At 46.7% G+C, this 25,906-nt stretch overlaps 1 protein-coding gene across 9 annotated transcripts in view; it reads right to left on the bottom strand.

The window, feature by feature from the left end:
* The window catches only part of Sufu (SUFU negative regulator of hedgehog signaling), a 115,403-nt gene that overhangs the window by 21,537 nt on the left and 67,960 nt on the right, over nucleotides 1-25,906 (bottom strand). For 7 of the 9 annotated variants that reach the window (XR_003582000.2, XM_027929965.3, XM_071610955.1 and 4 more), the window contains exons 5-10: nucleotides 25,540-25,625; nucleotides 25,231-25,303; nucleotides 22,012-22,168; nucleotides 19,673-19,796; nucleotides 4,821-4,955; nucleotides 2,747-2,885 (exon numbers count right to left, since the gene is read on the bottom strand). Coding sequence is in view for 8 of the 9 variants with exons in the window: in XM_027929965.3 (XP_027785766.1) it covers nucleotides 2,747-2,885; nucleotides 4,821-4,955; nucleotides 19,673-19,796; nucleotides 22,012-22,168; nucleotides 25,231-25,303; nucleotides 25,540-25,625 (714 nt within the window). In the remaining variant the exon portion in view is untranslated. The remainder of the gene's footprint in view (nucleotides 1-2,746; nucleotides 2,886-4,820; nucleotides 4,956-19,672; nucleotides 19,797-22,011; nucleotides 22,169-25,230; nucleotides 25,304-25,539; nucleotides 25,626-25,906) is intronic. The other 2 variants (XM_027929961.2, XM_027929964.2) reach the window with 1 other exon arrangement.

Genomic DNA, 25,906 nt, shown 5'->3' on the forward strand with positions numbered 1-25,906 from the left:
GGCAGGCCTCTGAGCTGGGGTCTCCCTCCCCCTGGAGGTCCTGGGGCCCTTGGTGGCCTCACCTGTGACTGAAAGTCTAACTCCAGGGCTCCAGGAGGCTTTGGACTCCTGGGAAGATAGTTAGACCCCTGAGAGGCCCACAAGTCATTACAAGCCCAGATTCCCACAAGCTAGAGAGCTGCCTGTGACCACAAGGCAAGACCCTAAAGGGGAAAGTGGGCTGGCAGTCAGACACAGAAAATGCTGACTGCTTGCCGGGAGGGGAGGAGGGCTGGTGTGGGTGTTGGCTTCACTGCTGAGAATCCGGCTGGCTGGGGGCAGGGTCGGAGGGTTTCCCAGGGCTCCTTGCAAAGGGCCTGAGAAACCCCTTGGTGATCAAGGGTGCGAGCCTCGGGAGTGGGGCCTCAGCCAGCCTTCCCAGGAGCTCTCCTGTGAGCTGGCCTGTGGTGGACCACACTAATGAGCCCATAACACAGGCCTTTGATTAAGCAGCTCCCAGCACAGCAACTTTATTGAAACATGCCGAGGCCAGCGGCTCTTTCCCACCGCTTCCCGGTTCCCCAGGCAACAGCCCACAGGAGGGGACCATGTGCTGGGAGTCAGCGGGTGCTGAGAGTCCAGGCTCACTGAGGGGCTGCCAGGGAGTGAGGGGGTTGTGGTGTTGGAAGTGGGAATGCCAACAGCCAGGGGATCAGAGGCTTTGGAGTTAGGTGGGGCCTGGAAGGCTTTCTATGATGACTGAGGGGTCTTGTGGTCACCTGCAGAGTCCTTGGGGGATCAAGCTTCCTGGGCTGCTGAAAAACTAGAGAGGCTGACCAGCTTAGTTCTCAGGGCAAGAAGACATTCCGAGGGGGGGATGGCAGAACAAAGGCAAGTTAAGTTTTGAGGATACCAAAAAACTGGGTGGACTTTCTTCTTGGGTTTGGAGAGACCCCAGACTCTATTTTCTCCAAACAAAATATCTAAAACCTTCAAATACAGGCACATGCACTATGAGAACACTTCTGTCAAGACCTGCCAACATGACATCATCTGCTGAAATGACAACCTATGAACTCTCAGGGGTTGGGGTCTCCTGCATAGGCCCCAACTCTCAACTTACCAGCTACCAGTTCTGCCCAGAACAGGCCTGTTCCCTCCTGCTCTCAGCCAAGGCACCAGTGGCAGCCTGGGACATGGGTGGGGGGTGGGGCGTGGGGGCAGCAGGAGACCTTTTCCACTTGTGCTGGGCTAATTTCAAATGTTACACTTCAGAGCTTTTGCTACAGTAACTATCAACACCACATGGACAGAAATCTAATGTTACCAAGTGGGACTTTTAAAATGTATTTATAACTTTATGGTTCAAAGTAATTTTGTTATGAAACAATGTAATAACAACAGTGGAAAAAGGCAAGATAATTTATGGAACACAATATCCCTAAAGCACTAGCTTCCACTTCTACCTCAGCTAAGTCTAGGGAGTGCGGTTGGTGTCCTTTGTTTGCTGTTTGTTTTAATTAAAGGTTAGGATTTTGGTGATGGGGGTGGGGGCAAGCCTGAAGGAGGAGGAATTCTGCTGCAAGCAGACACACGTGGACAAAAACATGCCCATATTAAGAATATTACAGACCCCCAGCTGGGTTAAACCCAAAAAACCCAGCAAAATTATCTTCCTATCTACTGTAATTCCCCCATGTTCTCTCTAACACACTACAAACAAGTTTTGGGCACCTTTAGATTAGGGTCAGATCCCTTTCCATATTTTTATTTTTTTGGCAGTGCTGGGGGATTGAACTCAGGGCTTCCGGCATGCTAGGCAAGTACTCTGCCACTCCCTAGCCCAAAAAACTCCTTTTCTTGATATTCCTGAGAAAGATAAGGGAAAGTATTCACCCCCAAAGCAAACAAAGCCCAAAAAGGAGTGTGAAGCACCAGACACAATACCTCTTAGAGACATGGTCAGAGTGGATGCTAGAAGAAGGCTGATGACTCTTAGTTAGCCCCATCACCCTGCTAGGTATCAGCTCTTAAAGTTTCCTTCATCCAGAAGAGCAAAGAAGAACAAGCACTCTGGACAAGCCAGCAGGTTTCTGTTCAAATTGTGTTTCCACAGGAGAAACAGGAAAGTTGACTGATGGGAGGAGACTCTGGCCTGCCCATCCCAGCCCCAAGTCTGGGCACAGATAACCACTCCCTATAAATTCTTTTTTTTTTTTTTTTTTTTTAAATATTTATTTATTTTTAGTTATGTTTGGATATGATACCTTTATTTTATTTATTCATTTTTATGTGGTGCTGAGAATTGAACCCAGGGCTTTACACATGCTAGGCAAGCGCTCTACTGCTGAGCCACAACTTCAGCCCTACTTCCCATGAATTCTCATAAGATTTTCATATAACTGCTGAGAGTGACTTCCATATGTCCTCCATCTTGCTTCACTCTTGGTTTCCTGTACTTTAATCTTGCCCAGGGTAGGGGAAGTCATATTCCTCACACCTGGATTTTCATAGGAACCAGAATCACCAATGGCCAGGGCCTGGAGAGTGATCACTTGTGTCTCATAGGAGGCCAGGAAGTGCCCCTGCAGCTGCTGAGATGGGCAGCAGCATCCACACTCATGACCACACAAAGGCCTCAGGCCCTGAATCCAAGAGGCATCTTATAACCAGCTGCTCAGGAAGAGCGGCCAAGGGAGGGGAGGGCAGGTAGCCAAGGGAATAGCCTACGGGAAGAAGATAGGGAGAAGAAAAAAAGCCTTCTCACTTGTAACCAGGGTCCATGAGCTGCGTAAGGATGCTCCTCAGTGGCAAAGGCACCTTCTACTCCAGTGGAGACAAATGTGATGGCCATATCACCCGTGATACTTTTATATGTAAAGTGCCGTCCATGCAGGAGCCTGCCCCTGGGGATGGGAACATGGAGACAATGAGGAGCTGGGCCTAGAAACAGCCTGAAGCACAGCAGGCTTGGTTAAAGTTCTGGGACGATGAGGCTATGCTTTCTGGGGCAGGATGCCTGACAAACGCCCTCCTGATGGCCCACCTGCCCACCAACAGGGGACCATAACCAAACCGCTCATCACAGCACCTTCAAAGAGAAGCCTCCTTCACCAGTTCTATAAAGCCTTCCTCCTGAAGTGCTCAACCAGCAGAGACAACTCTAGATCAGAGTTCAAAGGGCCTCAGTGGTGATAGATTCCAACTCCCTCACATACTGGTGGGAATGGTGAGGCTAGAGAGGAAAGTGAGCAATATGCCCAGGGTTATACCCAGAATGAAGAGGGAGTCATGTCCTCCTTTGCTTGAGGGATGGAGGTGAAGTGATACCAGGCCTTCCCAGCAAGAAAGACAATTCAGTGTCCAGGGCAGAATTTTCCACCTGCTCCTGGGCTTTCCTGTAACATTTAAACAGCTGGTTTAAAGGCAAAAAGCACATCTTTATTTATTTATTTGTTGATTGATTGATTAATGAAGCCAAGTGGGGTCACTCTGAGGGAGCCACAAGAAGTCACCCTTAATCCCCAGTCTGGAAATATACCGGGGGAAGGGGAGGCAGTGACAACTTAGGGGGCAAAGATGCTAGTCAGCAAGGGAAGCAACACCTGCTCTTTACTCTCTCAGGCTGCCTTACATTAACCCTTCACCAGTCTAACGGCCTTAAGCCTGTACCAAAGAAATAGCTGAGGAGGAAATTATTGGGAATCTGGCAGTGGGCCCTGCCGGGTCCTGTTCACTCTGATCAAGCAATCTTTGCCCTGCTGCCCAGGGTGGCTGGCCAAGGTTGGCCACCCTCCAAACTCCTTCCCCAGGCTCCAGGGATAGTGGGGAGGATCCAAACCATGCAACCCCTTCTTCCTTGTCACTGTCCTCCAAGTTAGAGGGATTCTTGTTGCCTCTCCTGCTAGCAAAGTGAGGGTGGAAGGCCAGAGGACTGCAGATGAGGCCAGCTGTAAGAGATTCAGCTCAACATAATCAGCTGACTTCTGGCTACAAGACTGGGTTTCTGATCTGAACGGCAGCAGAAGAGACACAGCTGGGCTTCCTGGTCTCTCAAGGAGTCTGCTGGGCTGGTCATTGGGTATGAAGAACTGAGAGTTTTTCATGGGAAAGGCAGCAAGCAGGAAGAACCCACCAGAATCTTCCCCCTGGCAACCAAATGCTACTGGTGACTCAGTCATCCCTGACCCCAGGCTTGTGGGATAGCAGGGGGCATCTGAGACTCCCTTAGTTACTAAAACTCCCTAAAGAGGGCAAGGCTGAAGAACAATTCCTGGATAAAGGAGAGTTCTTCAGCACCTATTCCCTGTGGATTCTCCGACTCTGAAACTTGCTAATGAGAATGGTCTGTCGACCAAGCAGCCAGAGATTGCTTGTGGCTTTGCTCATTGGAGCCTGCCACTGCTCTACGCTGAGATACAGAAGAGAGCCTTCCTCTAGGGATAATTTATGTGGCCAACTGGCCCCCACTGCTTGCAGACTTCTTACAACCTAAGCTGCCTAGAGGTTTCCATAGGGAGAATGACCCAGTGACATGGGGATTGATGGCTGGTTTGGGGTCCCCAGGATCACATATAGGTCCAAGATCTGCCTGAGCAGTTTTCCTCCCTCCCTGTTCCCAGACTCTGGTCAGATATGCGGGCGGGCTTCCTACAGGGGCCTTGCTGGGTAAAACAGCAAGCATAGGTCTTGAGGAATGGAGGTGAAGTGGTACCAGGCCCCCCCTGGGGGTGGGGCGCATGTTGGGGGAGAGAGATTTGGGAGGCTCTGAAGTGGCCCCAAAGCCAGGTTGGGTGTCGGGGGAGAGGGGGTGGCTCCATTGTGGAATAATCTTGGCTCACCTTAGGCAGAGAGGAATGAGAGCTCCTGACTCCTGGTTGAATTTCAGATGTACACTCTCAAGTTGTCGGGTGCGGATGAGCTCGTGGGGAATAATGGTCGTGGAGCTGTCACTTTCCAGGCTGTCTTTGCGGCTCCTGTGAAACAAGCATGGAAACAGGTTTAGTACATGGTGAAAACCACAGGGAGGAGCAAGATGGGAGTTTCTGGCTATCTTGCTGATTAATACGAATCATGGTGCCTGATACAATTATAGCAGCCACCCTTCAATCTGTGCTTGCCAAGTGCCAGTCACTGTGCCAAGTACTTCCACTGACTGGCTACTCCTTGTGATACTCCCATGAGGTGGGCACTATCATCATCTCTCTCTTACAGATAAGAAACTAGGACCAGGGAGGTTAAGTAACTTGCCCCAGGTTGCACAGCCAGTAATAGGGGTGGAGTTGGCATCTGTCTCAGGTAGATCTGTTACTACAGCCTGTATCATTGGCCAACAATACTCTAAAGTTTATGCCACAGGGTTTTGTTTTAATCTGTGAGATCAGTAGGGAGCCTTCTCCCCTGCTGTGGGGCCTGAGAGCCCTTGTTCCCAAGGCTGACATGGGAGAGCTCCCCAAGATCTGGCTCCAAGAGCTTCCATCCAGCTGACCCTGAAAAGACTGTGAGCATGCCTATTCCTACTAATCGCCAGGCACTGAAGTGACACATATTTTCTTCATTTAACCAGGAAGTAACACAAACCTCACTGAGGGGTGGGAGCTGGGCTCTTGGGACTCAGGCCACTAGGCTTGGCTGCCCACTGTGTAGGATTGGACCCCTACCCTGGTAAGCTTCAAGGACCCCTGTGGCCAACCCCAGTAAGCTATCACTGCTGCCTCATTCTCCCTCTGTGCAGCTCCCTACCAACAGCTTGTCCCACTGCTAGGCCACCAGGTCTCTTTGCATTCCAAGATTTGCTCTTTCAAATTCAGCTGCCCCTACTGACAACCTTTCAAATCTGCCTCAGCAGGAAATGAGGGTCACCCACTGATCCCATTCAAAAGGCCGGATTCTGGTTTGGGCTGTGAATCTCAAAACAATTCCCCAAGTGTCCATCAAAGTACTTGGTGAGAAGCTCCAGTTTTTTATCATTCAAGCAGCAGGCAGGAGCCACCCAGGATGTCTGGGCTAGACAGCCTCTGAAGAGAGGGAGAGGCCAGGCCTGACCTCCTCACACACTGGAGGCTGAGCCCTGGGGCCTGCAGCCAATGAGACGCCAAAGGCAGAGTCCTCCCAGGGGGCAAGGGTGTGAGGCCAGCACTGGACAGCAAGGGTCCTGCTGAGGCAGTGCTTAGAACTGCTCCCTCCTGAGTCTTCTCCTTCTATGTGAGGATCCTTCCCCAGATTTGACTGCTCTTTCACAAAAGCCATCACTTCCTCTGGCTTCCCAAAGCCACTTGAAATGGCCTTTCCCCTTGGCAAGAGCTTTTTTAAGACCTGTGAAGGAGACAAAAGCTATGAACAAGAGGGTCATGGTATTTCAGGACTGGAAGGAAACTCAAGATTGTTTAATCTATCTCTTTCCTTTTCAAAAAAGGGACAGCAAGGCATCCAAGGCAACAGAGCTGGTCTATGACAGGCCAACTTGGGAACCCTGGACTTCTGACCAACTAACTCTTTCCCTCCACCAGAGCCGCTACACCTCCCTTTTGAGGAGAGTAACACTAAATACATCAACTCAGTCAGGCACTACTGATGGGCTCAGAGGTGACACCGGTGCCCTCTAGGTCCAAACAAGAACAGAAGGCAGGAAACAACAGCAGCTCCTCCAATCTGCTGGGTACTTTCTCTGTGCCATAGGTTTACTCCCTAAGGCAGGTTCTGTTAACCCTTTTACAGATGAGTTGAGGTGACAAGCCTGAGTTTCACATAGGGAGTTTAATCCTTTATTTTTATTTTTTATGGTTCTGGGGATTAAACCTAGGACCCTGTGCATGATGGGTAAGCATTCTCCCCAGCCCCACAGAGTGAGTTTAAGTATAAAAACTAGGGTGTGACTGTGCTATCTGACAGGTTCTTATATCCAGGGGCACCACCATGCTCATTCTGCAGAGGGGCTGAGGCCTAGCCCTAGGGCAGGGCCCACAGGCAAAAGTGCTGAGGAACAGCAATGGGAGGTGGAAGGGGGCTGGTGGGAGAAGAATCAACAACACACAGGGCTAGAGACATCTCAAGCTGGAGGGAAAAATAAATTGTTGAAAGTCAGCTAAAGTCACCTTGGTAACTGCCACAACACACTCACCCGGAACGAGGACATCAAACCCAACTGCAAACAGCTTTAAAGAAATGGAAAAGAACTTAATCATCTGAAGAATTAATGTGACAAGTGCCCACATTTACACCTCCCACCAACCTTCAATCATTTGAAAAACCATACTTTAATCTTTTAAAAGAAAAAAAAAATTGCAAAACGCTAGATCTGCAGTCCTGGAGCTTGGGTATTTCCGGCACGCTGCTTCAATGGAAAGGCGGCTGCTCTATACACACGCAGGAGCCCAGCTTTTTGCTGATTTGTTTTTTCTGGACATCGATGCAGAAGCATGAATTATTTGTGTGGGCTGGGTGAGGTATTAAATCTGCAGCCGACACAGGTTTGCAATGTTTTGCATGGTTGTCAGCTTAATCTTAGTCATAAAAAAATAAGTAGTGTGCTCGGCAGCATGGCCTAATTTTTCAGCTGGGCTGTTTTCTCCCTGAGTTCCCAGTAGAGGAGAAGGCAAAGCTTTGGGGGAGGAAGAGAGAGGGAGGGGCTCCTGAGATGGCATGACCCAGACCCACTGCCCCCCACCCCCAAGTGCTTATGTTCTGGATTTGAGTCCTTGGGTAACTGACTGAACCTTTCTCTAAGATTTTTTTTTTTTGTGGTGCTGGGGACTGAACCCATGGCCTTGTGCATGTGAGGCAAGCACTGTACCAACCGAGCTATATTCCCAGCCCAAGATTTGTTATCTTTGATGGGAGTAATAACAGTAGAGTCATCATATTGATTAAATGAGATGACTCGTGTAGTCCTGGGATATGGGAGGTCCTCAAAATATAGCTGACTGCCTCTCAAGTCTCTCTGCTCCTCCTGCCAGAATGTCCACAACTTATAGGAACTTGTTTGCCTTTCTCCAGGACTCAGTTCAACTGTCACAAGCTAGGTCAATTTCCCTGAGCTTGGGAGAGATGGGGCCTGAAAAGGCTCCTGACTCCTGGAGTGGACACTATAGGCTATCAGTGCTTCTGGAAGGCTAACTACAGGCCAACAAGACCCCTTGTGCCTTTGTTTCACTGAAGGAGGAGCTGGTTCAGCCATCTTGTTTCTACAGGGCATAGTCTGCCTCTCTGCAGTTCTCAAACCACTGGCCTTCAAGTTGTCCAGTAGTTTAATCCATCTTTCCATGACAGCCTTTTGAATCCCCAAGGCTGCTCTCACATCCCATCAACAGTTTCTTTTTCTAGGATCTGTGGTCCCAACTTTCTACTACATTTCTTGACAAGGTTCTGAAATCCTCCATCCATTCAAGTCACCCTCCCTTGGATTCATTTTAGCTTGTCAAAGCTAGAGTGTCATGTCTGGAAGTGAAGTGTGGTGTGTGGAAATAAATACAGTATGTGGTCTGACCAGAACAGATCACAGAGGCCCTGGGCACTCTTGTTTGGGACACTTTATTTCTATTAAAACTGTCATCAAATTGTCTATTCTTTGAAACCTCATCAAACTACCAACTCATATTGCACTCCCTCAGTCAACGAAATCTCCCTCAGGCTTTCTCCCATGGGTTGCCCTTAGAACTTTTCTCCCCCAGCTACTATGTACTGATGATTATTTGCAGCTAAGAGTAGAACTCTTGTTATCTGGCTAGGATTGCAAGTAGTTCAGATAATTCTGAACCTGACTCTGGCATCCATCATATTGGCATTCTTTCCTGACTTCACATCACTGACAAAACTGATAAACTTGCCATCGATGTTCTCTTCCTAGGCTTTGATTAAATAGTAAGCAGGCCAGGGCTGGCAGACAGCCTGACAGACTGACATCATTACTCTTTGGGTATCCTCATCCAATCAATTATAAATCAACCCAACCTTCCCATCACCAGTCTCTCACCCTCCTGGATGCTCTCTGGACACATCTGTGTTGCTTATAATTTTAAGGTTGTTGCTTAGCATCTGGATGGTCATCTTACGTGACAGCCACCATTTTAAGGAAAAAGTTTCACTTTCCTGCCCAAGGGCCTTTCTGAGAAAGGCTCACCACTCCCTCATACCAACACAACCCCTGACTACCTGCATTAGGACCCGCCTGGCTCTGATTTCTGAGCCTGCCCCATAAAAGTCCTGGAACCCAAGCCTGTTTTGCCTTTCTCTGCTATAGAGAGATGTGCCTTTATTTGTCATCTCTGACAAATAAACTCTTATGTGTATCGCTGCCTGGTCTGTTTTTCATTTCTCGCTTACCCATCTCTAGTTCCTCACTTTCCCTTCAATAATGATGTCAGAGCGTTCTCAAGATGTCTTTCTAAACCCTGTGTATGTGAATCCAAAGGACTTCTTCTGTCTTCCAGGCAGGTAAGCACTTCCCAAAGCCTTATTTTCTGATTCTCAGGGCTCACTGTTCCCAAAATGTCTGAAGCTCCTTGCTGAATCATCTAGTGCAGAATTTTCATGAGAACTGCGCCAAGCTCACTAGTCTGGAGAGTGCAAATGCTCTTGTCATCCTGAAACTTTTGGTTGCTTCCAGGTTGCCAACTCTCCTCTCCCCAATTCCCTCAGAATTTCTGATACCAGCTGGGCCTGGGAGCACATACCTGTAATCCCAGCTACTTGGGAGGCTGAGGTAGGAGGATCTCAAGTTCAAGGCCAGCCTCAGCAACTTAGTGAGACCCTGTCTCAAAACAGAAAGCACTGGGGTTGTAGTTTAGTGTTAAAGTGTCCTTGGGTTCAATCTCCAGTATCTATCAATTAATCAATCAGTCAGGGCTTCGGATGTAGTTCAGTGGTAGTGTTTGCTTCACATGTGCAAGGTCCTTGATTCAATCCCTAGTACCATAAATAAGTAGGTAAGTAAGAAAGAAAGAAAGAGAAAAAGCAAAAGATATGAACACCAGTCTCTTTACTTCCACTTCCAATTCTTCTAAAATCCTTGTGGACCAGGATATCTGAATGCACAGCTTCCATCCTTTTGTCACTGCTGTGACCCTTCCTAGGCTGACAATCATTGTGTTGCGGTGGCAGCATTACACAATTCAAGTAAAATTTACTTCTCTCTGCCACTGATTAGCATTACTCTATCCAAACCGTGAGGTCTTCTCCAAAGAGTCACACAAAACTAAAGCCCTTTTTGTTGGTCATAGCACTTTGTTTTTGTCTATAATAGATTGAACCCAGGGGCTTTCTACCATTGAGTTACAATCCCAGCCCTTTTTAATTTCTTTCTTTCTTTTTTTAAAAATTTTGAGACAGGCTCTCACTAAATTGGTGAGGCTGGTCTCCAGTTGTGATCCTCCTGTCTCAGTCTCCCAAACTGCTGGGATTATAGACATGTGTCACTGCATCAGCCTTCATAGTACTTTTTAGCAGGACTCAGTTCTTGAGTTTCAGCTTTTTTTTTTTTTTTTTTTTTTTGACCCTGTTCTTTACATCTGTGCTGGCATAACATGACTCTCCTTCCAGCTATTGTTCAAATTCTTCCCAAATTCTGAGTTGTGAGGAGAATTCTCTAAATACCTGCACTGGTCCCTGGAGGTCTTATGCCTCCTTTTAGTTTTCAGGGAACTATTCACAACAATAATACCAAGTGATACCTTTTATAAAGCACAAACAATAGTTCTGGGTCCCCTAGTAAACCCTTCATATATTTCGCTTCCTTTAATTTTCATAACCCAATTAATAGGTGTTACATTCCTCATTTTACAGATGAAGACACTGAAACTCCAAGACTTAAATAACTAGCTCAAGGTCATGCAATGAGCAAATAAAAGCTGAGATAAAATCCATGTCTTTCTGATGCCAGCCAAAATGTTGCTATATTCTCCTTAAGAAACTTTTATCTTCCTGCCTGGCACAGTGGTGCATTTCTGTAATCCCAGTGGCATGGAGGCTGAGGCAGTAGGATTTTAAGTTTGAGGCAAGCCTCAGGAATTTAGTGAGACCCTGTGTCAAAATAAAATTTAAAAAAGTGAATGGGGATGCGTAACTCAGTGGTTAAGAGTCTCTGGGTTCAGTCCCTTGTATTACAACAACAACAACAACAAAAGAAAAAGAAAGAGAGAGAGAGAAACTCCCATACTTCCATACTTTATGAGTTATCCTTTCTTCTGGGGTTTCAGCCCATAAAGGCATAGCTCTCTTCCCTGAACATCCCAATTCCTCTTTTTTTGGGGGGGACACAGGGGGGATACTGGGGATTGAACTCAGGGGCACTCAACCACTGAGCCACATCTCTAGCCCTTTTTTGTATTTTATTTTAAAGACAGAGTCTGAGTTGCTTAGCGCCTTGTTTTTGCTGAAGCTGGTTTTGAACTCATGATCCTCCTGCCTCAGCCTCCCAAAATACTGGGAGTAGAGATATGCGCCACCCACCACGCCCAGTCCAATTCCTCCACATCTCTGTAGTGCTGGGGATGGAACCAAGATCCTACTCAGGCATATTTGGCAAGGGCTCTACCACTGAGCTGCATTGAATAGTTCATTCCCTGAACTCTGAACAGAACATCCTTCCTGGGAGATAGTTTCTCAAAGGGCATTCTATGGAATTCTCAGAGAAGTTTCTAAAAAACAAAATAAAACAAAACAACAACAACAACAACAATACAGATATGACAAAGGCTGGATGCAATATGCTCACCTCAGATTAGAGGTTCGCAAAATATTGGTGAACTCCAAACATTTTGAAGGTTTACAAAAGGAGAATGAATTGGTTTCCTTTTGTGTAAGCCAACATTTTCCAACCTTAACCAGAGAACCCCTCTTTTCATAAACTCACCAAACTCCCCTAAAAGACAAGCTTTTGGCTCTTTCTTATCCCACCCTCCTTTGTTTCCATCTTCCCAAGACAACTACCTTGCAAGTTTGTGTGGATCTGTATTAAGTGTTCACATTATTACCACTATATCAATCTTATTTATAGGTGAACCATGTAGTATACTATAATTACTCTTCTAACATGTCTATTTCCTTGGATTTAATAACTGTCTTAGTTTTCTTTCTTTTTATTGTATTCCTCTTGTAGTCCTGGGGATTGAACCCAGGGCCTTGCATATGCTAGGTAAGTGCTCTACCACTGAACTAAACTAAATCCCTAGGCAAACTATCTTAGTTTTCTGGGTGTTTACCACCAGTTCAATTAGGATTAATATACCAATGATCTACAGATGTCCTCCCAAGACATACAAATACAACAAATATTTATCAGTTCTATCTTAAAGCCATTTCTCATGAGGATCCTTCCAATTGACTCCAATCTGAGTTGGTTGCCTTTGGTTCTTGCTGCTCAGCCATTATCTGGAATCACTCTTTACCTTCACCCTGTGACTCCCCGTTTCCTTCTCATGTTGGACCCCCTTTCCTACATTCGCTGTCTGCCTCACTCATTTTGATGGAGTGTATATTCTAGCAGATTTCATTTTACTTTTTACATTTTACACTTTTCTCAGCCAGATGGTCTCCATTGACCTGCCACCTCCATGGGTTTCCAGGCAAACTAAAATAACTGTTTCTCTCTGCACACAGGTAGACTTCCAGGGCCCCCTTTCCAGTTATATTTTCCTGTGGATTGACAAGCACCTCCTCCACTTTTATCCTTTTTTATAGGCAGTACACAGTGGTGAAGAGGCCTGGATCTAAAGGCAAACAACCTGAGGTTCAAATTCTGGCTGACACTTATTCCTAGTGGTTAGACTCTAGATAAGTTATAAAACATAAGCCTCCGTGTTATAATCTGAGAAGTGGGGACAACAGCAGCTCACAATACAGAACTTCACACGTGGTGATGGGCAATAAAAATTGCACACTCAGTCACAAGAACCTGTCCAGCTCAGGATTCTTTCTGTATTGGAAGCACCAAGGGGGTGGTTTATGGTGTGGCTTAGAGGTACACCTCAGCAATCCAGGAATAGATCTAAATAAAATTTATTTAGTCTTTCCCACCTGTCTATATAACACATTCTATATTTATACTTCTCACTGCATAAAGTGACTAACATACCTTAGCATACCCTCTCCTTCCAGTGTAAGGATAGAATCCTGAATTCTAGTACTGTATTGTTTATAGTATATGCCCTAATGACTCTACTGACACTTTACAGATTGGCAGAGCCTTATACATACTTCCTCCCTGTTCTGATTCCTTCAAACGGAAAGGTCTTAATTTCGCCACATTAACCTAAAGGGTACCAGCCGTATTCTATCAATGGCAGGGGGTAGAAAGGAGAGGAGTTGAACCACTGAAACTCCTTTTAGCTATGGTCCTAGTCCTGTGACAATCATGATATCTGCACTGGCCACACAACTTGGGGCCTTCTCCTTGAGGACACTGGGGAACAGCAACCAGGGCATCAGTCTTGGCAACTACCCCCAAATGAGGTGAATTTGGCTGGCAGAGACCCAACCAACATCTGGCTTCTGTTTCTTTTCTGAGAAATCGCTCCTCTTGCTTTCTGATTGCTGACGAAAGCTCTGAACTTTTCAGAGAAAGAACCACGTGTAGATCTCTCTTCAAGGCATGATTGGTAAAGAGTGTGGGTGTGGGGTAGAGGGTGAGGGGACCAGTTCACCTCCAGAGTCACTGTTAAGCATGAGACTGTATTATCTAGTCATACTCTTTTAGAATATTAGAAATAAAAGGCTATAAAGGGTTACCAATAAGTAATAATAACCAAATGATAAGGTATAATATTCTCCATAGGAACATCCCACAGATGGAACATGAAAATGGAATGGTGGAACAGAGTGGGGATGAAGAAATCAGGGTGGATAAAATGTGCATAAGGATTGGGGATTCCCTAATCAACCATTAGTCCCTCTGGGCACCACGGGCCTTTACCCAGGCCTAGCCTGAGTGAGCCAGTTTTAGTCAGAGTCCTTGGCTTTCCTTTTTCTAAGACACTGAGTCATTTCCTTTCTCCAGCTCTTACCTTTGAGCCTTCCCTTTCCCTTCCCTGCAGAAGTGACTCACTACTGAAGTGTTGGGTGACATCGAGGATCAGGGATGAGTGATAAAAATACTCATGATTGTGCAAGTTGAGGAAGGGGGATGTAGCATTTGCACTGAGAATTTAAAGTGCCAGTGAGGGCAGTAAAGACAAGGTGTTAACAACGGCCGCTGTGGCTTCAACTTTGGGGAAGTAGAGCAAAGAGTGGAGTTTAAATAGAAACTGAATTGTGCTGGATTTGCTACAGCCCCTTGTTCTACCCTTTCAAATGTATATTTCTGAGAAAGGCATGTAAAGAAACTTAGTGTGACAACCTGGATCACAGTGAGAGAGGCAAAGCATTGAACACTAATCCAGGAAGCAGGCAGAAAAGAGGCTTGGGCCCTTCATCCTATCAGCCCTGAGGATCCTGGCCAGGGCTATGAGTGAAAGGCTGTTTCTTTCTGGGCTTTCTTTCCAGTGCAAACAAATGTACTTCCCCAACATGAGAGTGGTGAGGGAAGCCAACGTGACAGAGCAGGCTCCAGGCTGGCCCTGCACAGACATGAGAGGCTGAAAGTAAGGTCACCCCACACTGCTTTGCCTGTGAATGGCACCACAATAGCCTTGTGGTCTTCCCAGATGGAAACTCACCTTCTTTCATCTAAATTAATTGGTAGGGTAGGTGCAAACAAGATATTTTCTTCTTCTAGTTAATCTTCATGGAGCTAATAAGTTGAGCAAAACAAATCACAATTTCCTCTAAACGATGATTCCCTGGTCAGGTTACAAGCTATTCAAGACAGGAATTAGAGGTGGCAAAGTCACCCCATCCAAAAGTTCAAACAGGTAGGAGCAGATATGCTTACAAAAATAGAGAGGATTGGGGATGTAGCTCAGTGGCAGAGCGCTTGCCTAGAATGCAGAAGACCCTGGATTTGATCCCTAGCACTCCAGGAAAAAAATAAATAAATTAGAAAGAAATAAGTGTATGTACGTGTGCATGTGTGTATTGGGGGTGGTGTTGTAGATGCGAATGTCACAACAGGAGAACTCATGCTACAAAACCTGAATTTTCCAGGAAATTAAGGAAAGAAGAAGAATAAAAAATAAAATAAATCTTAAAAAAGAAGGAAAAAGACAGAAAAGAAAGCAGTCTTAAAAGCTGCTGGTGTAATTCCAGAGGACTGAGAAACTTGGCTCAGCAATGACGGTGAGTTTGTTTTTCAGAGGTGCCCCAACTACAAAGTATTCCTCCAATGGTCAGAAGCCTTCTCCTTCCAACACTTGTGTGTATACACAGGAGCCCTGTCCTTCTCTGGTAGGTGACCCAGAGAGCTTCCTAAAGGTCCCTCTACCTCAGACAATAAATCCACTGGCCAAGGGAAGAAGAGATTCTAGAATACTGATACAGGTTCCTAGCATCCCAGGAACAGTTTATAGAAAAGTAAATCTCCCTAAGTAGCACCTGATCGTACACACCATCCCAGGCCCCAGTCATTGTGAAGAGGCTGGAAGCTAAGTCAGACTCTAGCTTACCAGCCACTTCAGACAACCCCCCATCCCAGATCCCTACAAATATCCGCAGGCACAGTTCTAGGGCAGGCTGTCCTTAAGTAGCACAAAGGGATTGCTTCCTATGCTTCCCAAACTCACCCAAGCAGGCAGTGGGAAGGGAGGCGCCAGCAAGCCGAAGGAGGCTTTTCTCAACTGATCATCTTGGGGAAAGCCAGATACAAATTTCATGGCTGGAATGCAAGGGTTGTGAAATGCTAAAGAAGCCCTAAAGAGGGCCAAGGAGACTCCTTCTGGGAAGGCAGTTGGAGGAGGGCTGGAAATAGTGAGTGGGAGAGGAGGCAGGTTACCCAGAGGGGCCTGCCTTTCTGGGAAGCAAGAAATAAGGCCTCCAGAAAGAAAGAAATCCCCTAGTACTGAGGCAGTGCAGGGACAGAGAAAGGGTTGTACTTGTGTTTGAACTTGAAGAAAACAAGGTCTCATATCAAAAAGTAATTCTGCTATAAATGAGCCAGTTAATTCAGAGCTCATTATTTCTGGGATTTAGAATCACTGGGGTTCATGGTATGTCATCCCTGGAGTTAAGTAAGCACAGTAAGCTTTTAACATGGGGCTTAGCTTTGTCCTCAGTGTCATGTGAAGGGTTCATATTCATGCTACAACTAGTTACAGGAGTTCTACCAGTGAAGGTCATTGTTATCTCAGAGACACTGATTCTGTGTTCCTTATGGGGTCCCTGAGAATGAAGCAAGAAAGATCACATCCATTGTTTTTACCATTTTATTTTTTTTTTTGTTGTTGTTCTGGGGATTGAACTCAGGGGCACTCAACAACAGAGCCACATCCCCATCCCTATTTTGAATTTTATTTAGAGACAGGGCTCACTGAGTTGCTCAGTGCCTTGCTTTTGCTGAGGCTGGCTTTGAACCTCCTGTCTCAGCCTCCTGAGCCACTGGGATTACAGGTGTGTGTCATTGCACCTGACTCACATTTGTTTTAATGTCTGACAGATTGCCCTGAGCTCTAACCTCTTCTAACCTTAAACAAATTACTTATTAACTTCCCTACATTTCAGTTTTCTCATCTATAAAAGGGAGATGTATAAGACTATCTACTCTATAGAGTAGCTAGGAGGATAAATTAAATTAATATGGTTATAAAGTCCTTATAATATTATCTGGCTCAGAATAAGCTCTATAGAAGTGTTGGCTGCTATGGAGGTGTGAAAAGAACAAGCACCTGACTCCCCCAAGTAGGCCAGGACCCAGGTGCTGATGACTAGGCTTGATCAGCTGTTCTGAACCACTCTGATCTATCTCTGTGCCCTCCTCAGACCATACACAGACCCACAAAGACCATGTATCAGAGTTCTCCAGCCCAGAAATCCTGACTAAGGGGAAATCAGACACCAGACAAAATAAGGCCCATGCTGGCTGCTTCCCCACAGGGAGAGGAGCAAATCCTGGTGCCAGCACATTTTGGGTCAGCTTTCTCTATTGCAATCCATGTGGTGTGTCTGAAACAGGGTCAGGTCCCAGAGTGGGCAGCACAGATATTACACTCATGCTTGCTAATCTGAACTGAGTCTGTCACCACTGATCCTGAGACAACAGGGAGCCAGAGTCTGAGAGACTCAAGGGTGTACTGGAGAATGGCCTTGGCAAAGGAGGAGGAACCATCATTCAATTGGCTGCTAACAAATTGTAATGAGCACCAAGAACCTCAGAGCACACATTCTGATTCTATCCAGATGGCAAAGTCTGGCACTCTGGGGACCTGACTGAGCACACTTGAGCTGCATAAAGGGGAGATGATCCCAGAGGGCTGGCACCTCTGATCTATTCCCACCCACTTCTGTATGTGAGCCATCTGAGGTTAAGGGGTGGAGGCTGTAGCCTCTGTCTTGTGCCCAAACCACTGCTCCACTGCCCAGTCATGGGGTATCTATAGGAACCCAGAGCCTGTGCCTCCTTGAAGTATCTTGGGGTACAATAGCTGAAAGTACTCTCAAGACAGGGAGCAAGATCTCAGGCTTGTCCTGGTAGTAAGGAGGGGCAAGTGGGTGTGCATGTTGGTAGGAGCCCCTGACCTCTGACTCTGGCCTTCTGGAGGCATGAGGGCCATCTGCACTGACAGTCACCAGGTTATAGGTAATTTTCTTGAGATTTTAAGTCTACTAGTACCTCTGGCTCCCCAACAGTGCCAAGAAGGCCTTTAATAAGAAGCCAAGCTAAGGGCACAGGAAGGAGTATGGCTCTGGGACAGGGTCCAGACCACAGGCAGAGAGCTTCCAGATGCCTCACAACCCAGCTTGGCCATCTGCTGCCACCAGAGGAAGATCCTGGTGCCCCAAAGCCAGCTACTTCAGGCTGGAGAAACACACTGGCTACAGTTGAAAGTCACTCTGAGGTGGCAGTGGAGACCTCTCTAGGCCCTTGCTAAAGAGTTCAACTCTCTTGGCTTCTGGATGGCAAGTTTACCAGGTGAGCCATGTTGGTACTCAAGTAACTCTTCTTACTCCACAATCCACTCCTAGAATGTAGTCTTAACCTTAGCTGGCCAGGCCTCCCCTTATTCCATTCCTTTCAGCAGTTTCCCTTGCTTGAATGATTCTAGGATGAGATATTATGGTCCTTCTCCAAGACACTTTCCCTAACTATGCCAGGTCATACTGTCTCTTCTTCTTCTCCTTCTTCTTCTTTTTTTGTTTTTGTTTTTGTGGTATTAGGGATTAAATGCAGGGCCTTGCACATGCTAGGCAAGTGCTCTACAACTTACCTATGTCCCCAGGCCTTTTTTGGAATTTTATTTTGAGATAGGGTCTAACTAAGTTTCTTAGGTTGGCCTTGAATTTAAAATCCTCTTGCCTCATCCCCTTCAACAGCTGAGATAGGCCACCATGCCCAACTTCTGACCAACTTTTCTGTAATATACTGCATCACTACCATTTCTGGGGATCACGGATCAGCAACTGGAGCTGTACAGAGCAACAGCCATTTCCAACAAATTGATTTATGTCAGGTTCATACTGTTAAAAGTTCATTTTTAGTTGGGCACAGTGGTACATGCCTGTAATTCCAGTGATGCAGGAGGTTGAGATGGGAAGATCACAAGATCAAGACCAGCCTCAGCAACTTAGCAAGCAAGGCCATAAGCAACTTAGTGAGACCCTGTCTCAAAATAAAAAATTATGAAAAGGCTGGGGATGTGGCTGGCTCAGTGGTTAAGCAGCCCCTGGTTTCAATCCCTGGTACCTCCCCCAAGATGTTCACTGTTTCATTCATGCACCCCCCTGCCACAAGGAAGATCCTGTGTACTCTGGATGACCCCCTTTGGCCCTGAGTTTGCCACAAAGCAAGTGTGTAATTCAGACTTCTTAGAAGACAGGTAGATCATCCTAATCTTTCAGAATTAGTTGACGTCCTTTTTAGCTCAAGGCACAGCAATTTCCTCCCTGGCAGGCAAGGTTCCTGCTCCTAACTGCCAAGTCCCAGGCATCCCCTGCCAGCAGCAATTCCCTAGAGTTGCTGGTAGGACTAAGGGCAGAAAGGGGTGCTCTAGCCCTGCCCACCACTTGTCCCCTATCAGAGGAAGAGGGGTTGGTGGGAAGGAAGTTGACCCCTGGGGTGGCCTCAGTCTCCCCCAAGGGCTATAGGGCCCCCTGGACAGGCAGCAGAGGCCTACAAAGGATTTCCCTTCCTTTCCCTAGGGCCCAGGGAAGCAGGCAGGAAGAAGTGCCTCAGTAGCAGGCATCTAGTATGGGGGCAGCCAGATAGGGAGGTCCCCAGGGTTGCAGTTATCAGCCGGAGACCAGGCTCCAGGAAGGAAGGAAGGGCAACTCTGGCTGAGGCTGAGATAAGAAGGGGACTGTGCTCAGCACAATGGGCTCCAATAAGGCTGAGAGGCCCCAAGTCAGATTTTGCCCCAACCTGGCCTCCTGTCTATTCACACAGCCCATATAAATATTTACTGCTGTTTATATTCCTGGTCCACTGGGTCCCCTTTGAGGCCTTTACCTATGACCCACAGATCTATGTGCTCTAGACCATGCCTGCCCTTAAATCTAGAGGCCCTGGACTCACCCAGCAAGGGTTATGGACATTGTTCTCTCATACAATCCACAGGGACAGTCCCTCTGGACAAAACTATCCTCTTGTCCCAGCCTTGGAACATTGGGAACTTACGGGGTCCGGTCATGGGTGAGGCCATTCGGCCGCTGAGGGTTGATCTGGGGGTTGATCGGTGGAAGAACAGGTTTGCTGTTGATCTCGAGTCCTCTCCTCAGGGTCTCTCGGATCTGCTCTGTGTCTGCAACCAAATCATTAAATATCCTAAGTAGCCTTTGAATTTCCAGCAACCCCCTCCCAGGCCCTGAAACCTAGTTCAATAGACATACTGGGGGAAGGCCACCATGCTAGCTAGTCCTGAGCCTACTCTATGCATCTAGATGTGAGAGCTGAGTGAGGGCAGATTGTGAGGAGATGGGGCAGATGAGGCATCATGCTCTCAAGAAGCTCTGGGTTTGAGAAGTGCCAATCTTGTAGAAGACAAGAAGTACTCTCTGACTCCAGAAGGCACTCATCATTGTTCTTTTTCTTCCTGCAACTTAGGCCTGAAGTTTACCTTTAACATGGCTGCAGACAGTGACTGACTGCCAAGGCCTTTGCCACTGTTCCAGATCATCAGGGATTCTGCATGTTAGGATAGATGCTGGCAAAGGCTGTAAGGGTCCTGCTATGAACTGGCAGGCACCTTCTACACTTGCTTTTGGGTTTTGAGTGGTCTGGCTCTGCTGCCCCTTTGCCTTTGGTCTGGGTCAGTAGGCTACTGAGATCGTCTTCCTACCTTGGCCTATCCCAGGGAACTCTGCCTCTCCATGGAGCTAGCAAGGATGGTGAGGTGAGAAAGGAGTTCTTTGGTGTAATTATTTCTCTGTAAGGTGCTTTAATGGTCTTTGAGGTGAAGTTTACTAGTTTCATCCCATATATGATATAAAATTTACCTCTGTACACTGCAAACAATTCAAAAAGAGGAAATTAGAATTGGTTGCTCAAATGGTAGACTTAAGAACGGGAGGACAGGATTACTGACTTTTCTGTTTGACCTGTTACTGTGGCATGGATTACCTTTACAATTAAAAAAATGCTGGCAGTGGTGGCACAACCTGTAATCCCAGTAGCCTGGGAGGCTGAGGCAGGAGGATCGCAAGTTTAAAGCCAGCCTCAGCAATTAGGGAGGCTCTGAGCAACTTAGAGAGCCCTGTCTCAAAAAAAAAAAAAAAAAAAGGCTGTGGTTTGGTGGTTAAGCACCACTGCGTTTAATTCCTGGTCTCTCTCTCTCTCTCTCTCTCTCTCTCTCTCTCTCTCTCTCTCACACACACACACACACAGCCAATAATGATTAAAATTGTGGATAAGAATATGAATCCCTTCTTAAATTACTTCTTTTGTCAAATGCAATAAAATGATTGTAGTATTTGAATGGGCTTGACACACCATTAGAACAAACAGGATGGAAATGCAGGGTCAAATGTTTGTGACTAAATTTTCTCTTTTGAGAAAGACAAAAACTTTTATGAGTCTCATATATATATAGGAGCTGGGGGTGTAGGTCAGTGATAGAGCACATGCTTAGCATGCACAAAGCCCTGGATTCCATCTCTAGCACCCAAGAATAAATAAATCTCATATATAGATATTTTTTTCAGTGTTATAGACAACTTAGAGGGCTGGAAATATAGCTCAATTGGTACAGTGCTTGTCTCACATGCACAAGGCCCTGGGTTCAATCCCCAGCACCAAAACAAAAACAAAAAAAGACAACATATTAAAAAAAAAAAAAAAAAGATGAAGAGATTGAGAAAGGAAATAGACAAAAAAGTTGCATATGTATATGTAAGTGGCCAAATTTCCTTTGGAGATGCCCTTTGCTAAAAACCACAACTGTTTCTACAGCCAACAGCAGCATAGGGAGCTTTCAACAATACAACCACATCCTCCTCAAGACCTCACCAGGAAAGCAGTGGGTCCAGGGTGCCTTGCCGTAGCCCCTTAGACTGCCTGTGTAGGACAGTGGTGTGTAGTCACTGAGAGCTGGCCTCACATTCAGGCTTCTGTCTTCAAAAGCCTGGGTGGGCCTGAAGACAGTGATCCCCAGGTCTGGCATGGCCTTCAGGCCAGATCTGGGCCTTTTGTCAATTCTGTGGGTGGCCTACAGTTGTTCTCTTGTGCTTGGGTGATCTGTGAACTTTTCCTGTAACTGTTCTGTGGCTTCCACTCACCTCTATGACCTCAGATTGCAAGGGGTAAATAAAAAAAAACACAATAGATCCAGCTGGTGGTACATCTGAAGAACATACAGGAAATTAAGCTTCTCTAATTCCCCCTTGATGGAAGACTTCACTAGCTGTTTAAATCAGGCTGGAAATAATCCATTGAGTAGGCTGTTGAGTTGAAAACCTATCCTAGACAGCCTGAAAATCCAACATGAAACCAAAGGGGGAAGGCAGGGTAGACACTCCTACCTTTCCCAGAGAGCCGTCGGGGCTGTGTGCCGATGCAGATGCTCCGGCTATCTTCATCATCCTCGGGGGGCCGGCTCAAATCATCCCAGGCACACTTGGCACTCACACCGCTCAGGTTGGAGCCATCTGTTTCAATGCCTTTGTCAACTCTCTCCTGCTTGAAAAGAACCAAAGACCCAGAGTTCCTTCAGAGAACTATGGCCCAGTGTCACTACTACCCTCCCAGCTACCACCCTTATAGTAAGTACTGAGCCTATGTAGGTGCTGAGCATGGACAGCTGCTATTAAGAGCAAATTATTTGACCTTGTTCTGCTCTGGTTATAGATAATGGGCTTTGCCAGACACTGGATTCCTCCTGGGGATGAAGCCAGGGAAGCTTCTCTATCATTAACCTTTCAATCTAACAGCCTTCACACCTCTTTCAGAGCCCCAACTCTGTCTACCACATGCTGGCCCACAGAGCTGATAAAGCAAAGACAGAACCTTACTCCACGAGCAAAGATACAATCCCTCCTCTTCTCCCTGACACTCCAAGAAGAACCCCCCAGTCACTGCTACAGGCAGGGTGGAAGCCTGCCAGTGGCATGGGTGTTAAAGGGGTGAAGGCGGGGCAGCACACCTGCAGTTCCCCTTTCCAACAGCTAGAGGGGGTGCTCACCCTAGAGCATAAGGACTATCCTAGCTGCTGGCAAACTTGTTTGGCCAAGGGCTCTGGATGAAGTTTCTTTTCCACTCCTTAGACTGAAATGGGGTCCTGGAGGGCAGTGATCATTTGCAGATTTCCTACAGGCCATCTGTGCAGGCCTTGGCATAGCTGAGTTCAAACACTTTCCAAATGGCCTCAAGGAAGAGATGTACTCAAAACAACTCTGGATTTTCTGGTAAAACATAGTTCTGTGATGCTGGGTTTGGATCAAAGGTCATCTGAGAGGCTTTAGCAACATTGCCTGAAAAGAGCCATACAGGCCAAATAAATCTCCTTATGACTTAGTAACTCAACAAGAGGCTGCACTTTCCTGTCTGCCTGTCCCTTGACCAGGGCTTCAAAATGGCCAGGGAGTCTATCTAGAGGAAGCATAGGTTCCCTTATTACTTGGGACCAGCCACAGGTGGCCTCTTTCCATCGATCACTTTTTGCTCTCTTTTTGTGCTACCATCAGCCGAGGCAAAGCTGGGGATTCTGAGCAGGGCAACAGCTCTATAAGCTTTAGGCAGGGAGCAATAGGCATGTGGGTCCTGGTTTGTTCAGGGGACAACTTGTGCCCATGCCTCTGCCTCCTTCTTCACTGCCTGCCCTGAGGCCCTCACCTAAGCCAAGAGCTGAAAACAGACACCTCATGCCTTCACTAGTCCAGCCTACTTACTTTATAAGTAAAAAGAAATAAGTAAGACCCAGAGCCAGGCACATTCCAAATTCAAGCCAGTCTCATCAATTTGGTGAGACCCTGACTCAAAATTAAAAATAAGAAGGGATGGAGACAAAGCTCCATGTAGTGTCCCTGGGTTCAATCCCCAATACCAAGATCAGAGAGAAACAGAGAAGTTAAGTGATTCGTTTAGGCACACAGCTAGTTAGTAGTAGAATTTAGATCAAAGCAACATGAGCCAGCTCTCAAATGAACTGATGGTGAGCAGTTCCCAGAGATGCACAAGCAAATACTAGGAGTTCATAATTGATGCACAGGGCCACCAGGAAAAGAAAGGTGTACTTCCTCCCATGGGCTCCTGCTTGCTTTCAAAGACTTTTGGGTAATGTGGATACTGCTGGTTGGTCTCAGGGAGTCTGCTGACTTGGAAGAACTATTTTCAGCATGCAGACAAAGGATGGTTTGCACATCTTACCAGTTCAAGATACCAAGTTCTTTCTGAGTATTTGGCACTTATGACAGAGGTCAAACAAGCAGCCCACAGTGCCCTTTCCTGGATCCCATTATAGCTGCTGAATAAAGGATTAGGGAAACAGCCTTCCATGGCTCCTTGCTCTTGCTTAGGCAGAAGCTACAATGAAACCAAGTTTAAAGTAGAGATAACAGAGGATCCTGGCATCAATTTGAAATTTTCAGTATTAAAAGCACTAGGAAAATAGAGGAGCATCATGTGTGAATGAGGAGGATTTATGCCCTGAAGCTCACAGGTCTGCAGAGAAGAAACCAGGGACTGAATGCTACATGTCCACCTGCCACCTCTCCCCTGCCCTAGCTCCTGGGTGCTGCCTGTGGCCTGCTCAAAATTTACAGAAGCATAAAAAGTTTAGAGATGGCAATGACTTGCAAATGATAGTAGATGGGCAAAAGAAACCAGATACAACATAGGCACATGGTCAGCTGCCTGCTGCTCTTGCTCCTCCTGAGCAGCCCACAGGAAAGGCAATGATGCTCTTGCAAGTTTCAAAATTCATACACATGCCAAAGGAGTACTTCATATAATCAAAGATGACACTGACATTGTCCATGGGCCAAACTGATGGGCAGTGGCAGGACTGTGTCTAAAGACCCCTTCACACACCAAGGAGTGCCAACCTACCCAGGCGTGGTTGAAAAATGTGTCAGGAAGGACAAGATCATTAGGCCATTTAGCACTCACCTCATAGCTGGGTGTGGGGTATCACCTGTGGTACTGACTGTTTCAAGGTTGGGGTGGCTACAGGGTGTCTCCTTGAAAGAAATCTGTGTTCTTTTAAGAAGGGAAAGTGGGGGAATGAATCCTGGGTGAGGAGGCAATACCCACTAATCTTCTTTTGTTGCTGATGATCTAATTTTAAAAAGTTGGTATGTAATTTACATTCAATAAAATGTATCAGTTTTTTTTAAACAACTTTTTTTTAAGAGAGAGAGAGAGAGAGAGAGAGAGAGAGAGAATTTTAATATTTATTTTTTAGTTTTTGGCGGACACAACATCTTTGTTTGTATGTGGTGCTGAGGATCGAACCCGGGCCGCACGCATGCCAGGTGAGCGCGCTACTGTTTGAGCCACATCCCCAGCCCCCAAATGTATCAGTTTTAAATGCAAAAATACATGTGTCTGAGACACTTTTTTTCTGTGCTGAAATCTCTGCTCTCTTATGTCTGTTGCAGAATTCAGGTGTCAAGTTCCAAATCATGTCATATTTCTACTCGTTCACATATAAAGGTCTCCATTTTCCCAGGATGAAAGCCAGTGTTATTTGGAAGAGGCCTAGGCACAGTGTGCTAGCAAGGTTTTCCTCACTCAAGACATACTTGCAGATGTGGATCAATCTCAAATATGGTCTCTCCTCTCCGCATGTCAGTTATCAGCCAGGGACCACCAGCTCTGTGGATAAGGAAAGGGGAAACAATGATAACTGCGAATCTGGAGCTGACACTGAGCCAAGAGCCTGCCCTGTTTGCTGCCCCAGGTCCAGAACACAGAGGAGTAGTTTGTGGTCAGGGATCATTAGGGAGTGAGTGCCAGAAGCACAATACAAAGAAAAGCAGTCACCTATGGGGTAAGGGAGGAACTCCCACCCACAGAGAGCCAGGCCCCATCTCATGGGTGAATGTACTCACACGGGCACCGTCCGCAGCAGTTCCAAGATGCCCTGCCCATTCCACTGCTGGGCTGAATGTAGCTCCTCAGTGCAGACGCCAACAATCTAAGGCCAGGGATAAGATGCCATTGTGTGTTAGTGACCATCCTCCCTGAAAGGTCAATCACCTAGGCTTTCTTGGTGCCACTAAAATGGGGGCTCACAGGTGGGATTGCTGCCCCTGGGCTTGTGTGTTCATAATGGAAGGTTCCCTTAGTAGGGAGTGCTAGCCTGGATAGGAGATGGCCGGGTCCACAGATAAGCCCTGAGGCCTGACCCTTGCCCTTGTGTGACAGGTCAGGTGTTTGGCCAATACAAAGTCTAGCTCTCAGCTGCAGAGGAGAAAA

Source organism: Marmota flaviventris, chromosome 4 (assembly GCF_047511675.1).
Source record: "Marmota flaviventris isolate mMarFla1 chromosome 4, mMarFla1.hap1, whole genome shotgun sequence".
In the NCBI taxonomy this organism is placed as follows: Eukaryota; Metazoa; Chordata; class Mammalia; order Rodentia; family Sciuridae; genus Marmota; species Marmota flaviventris.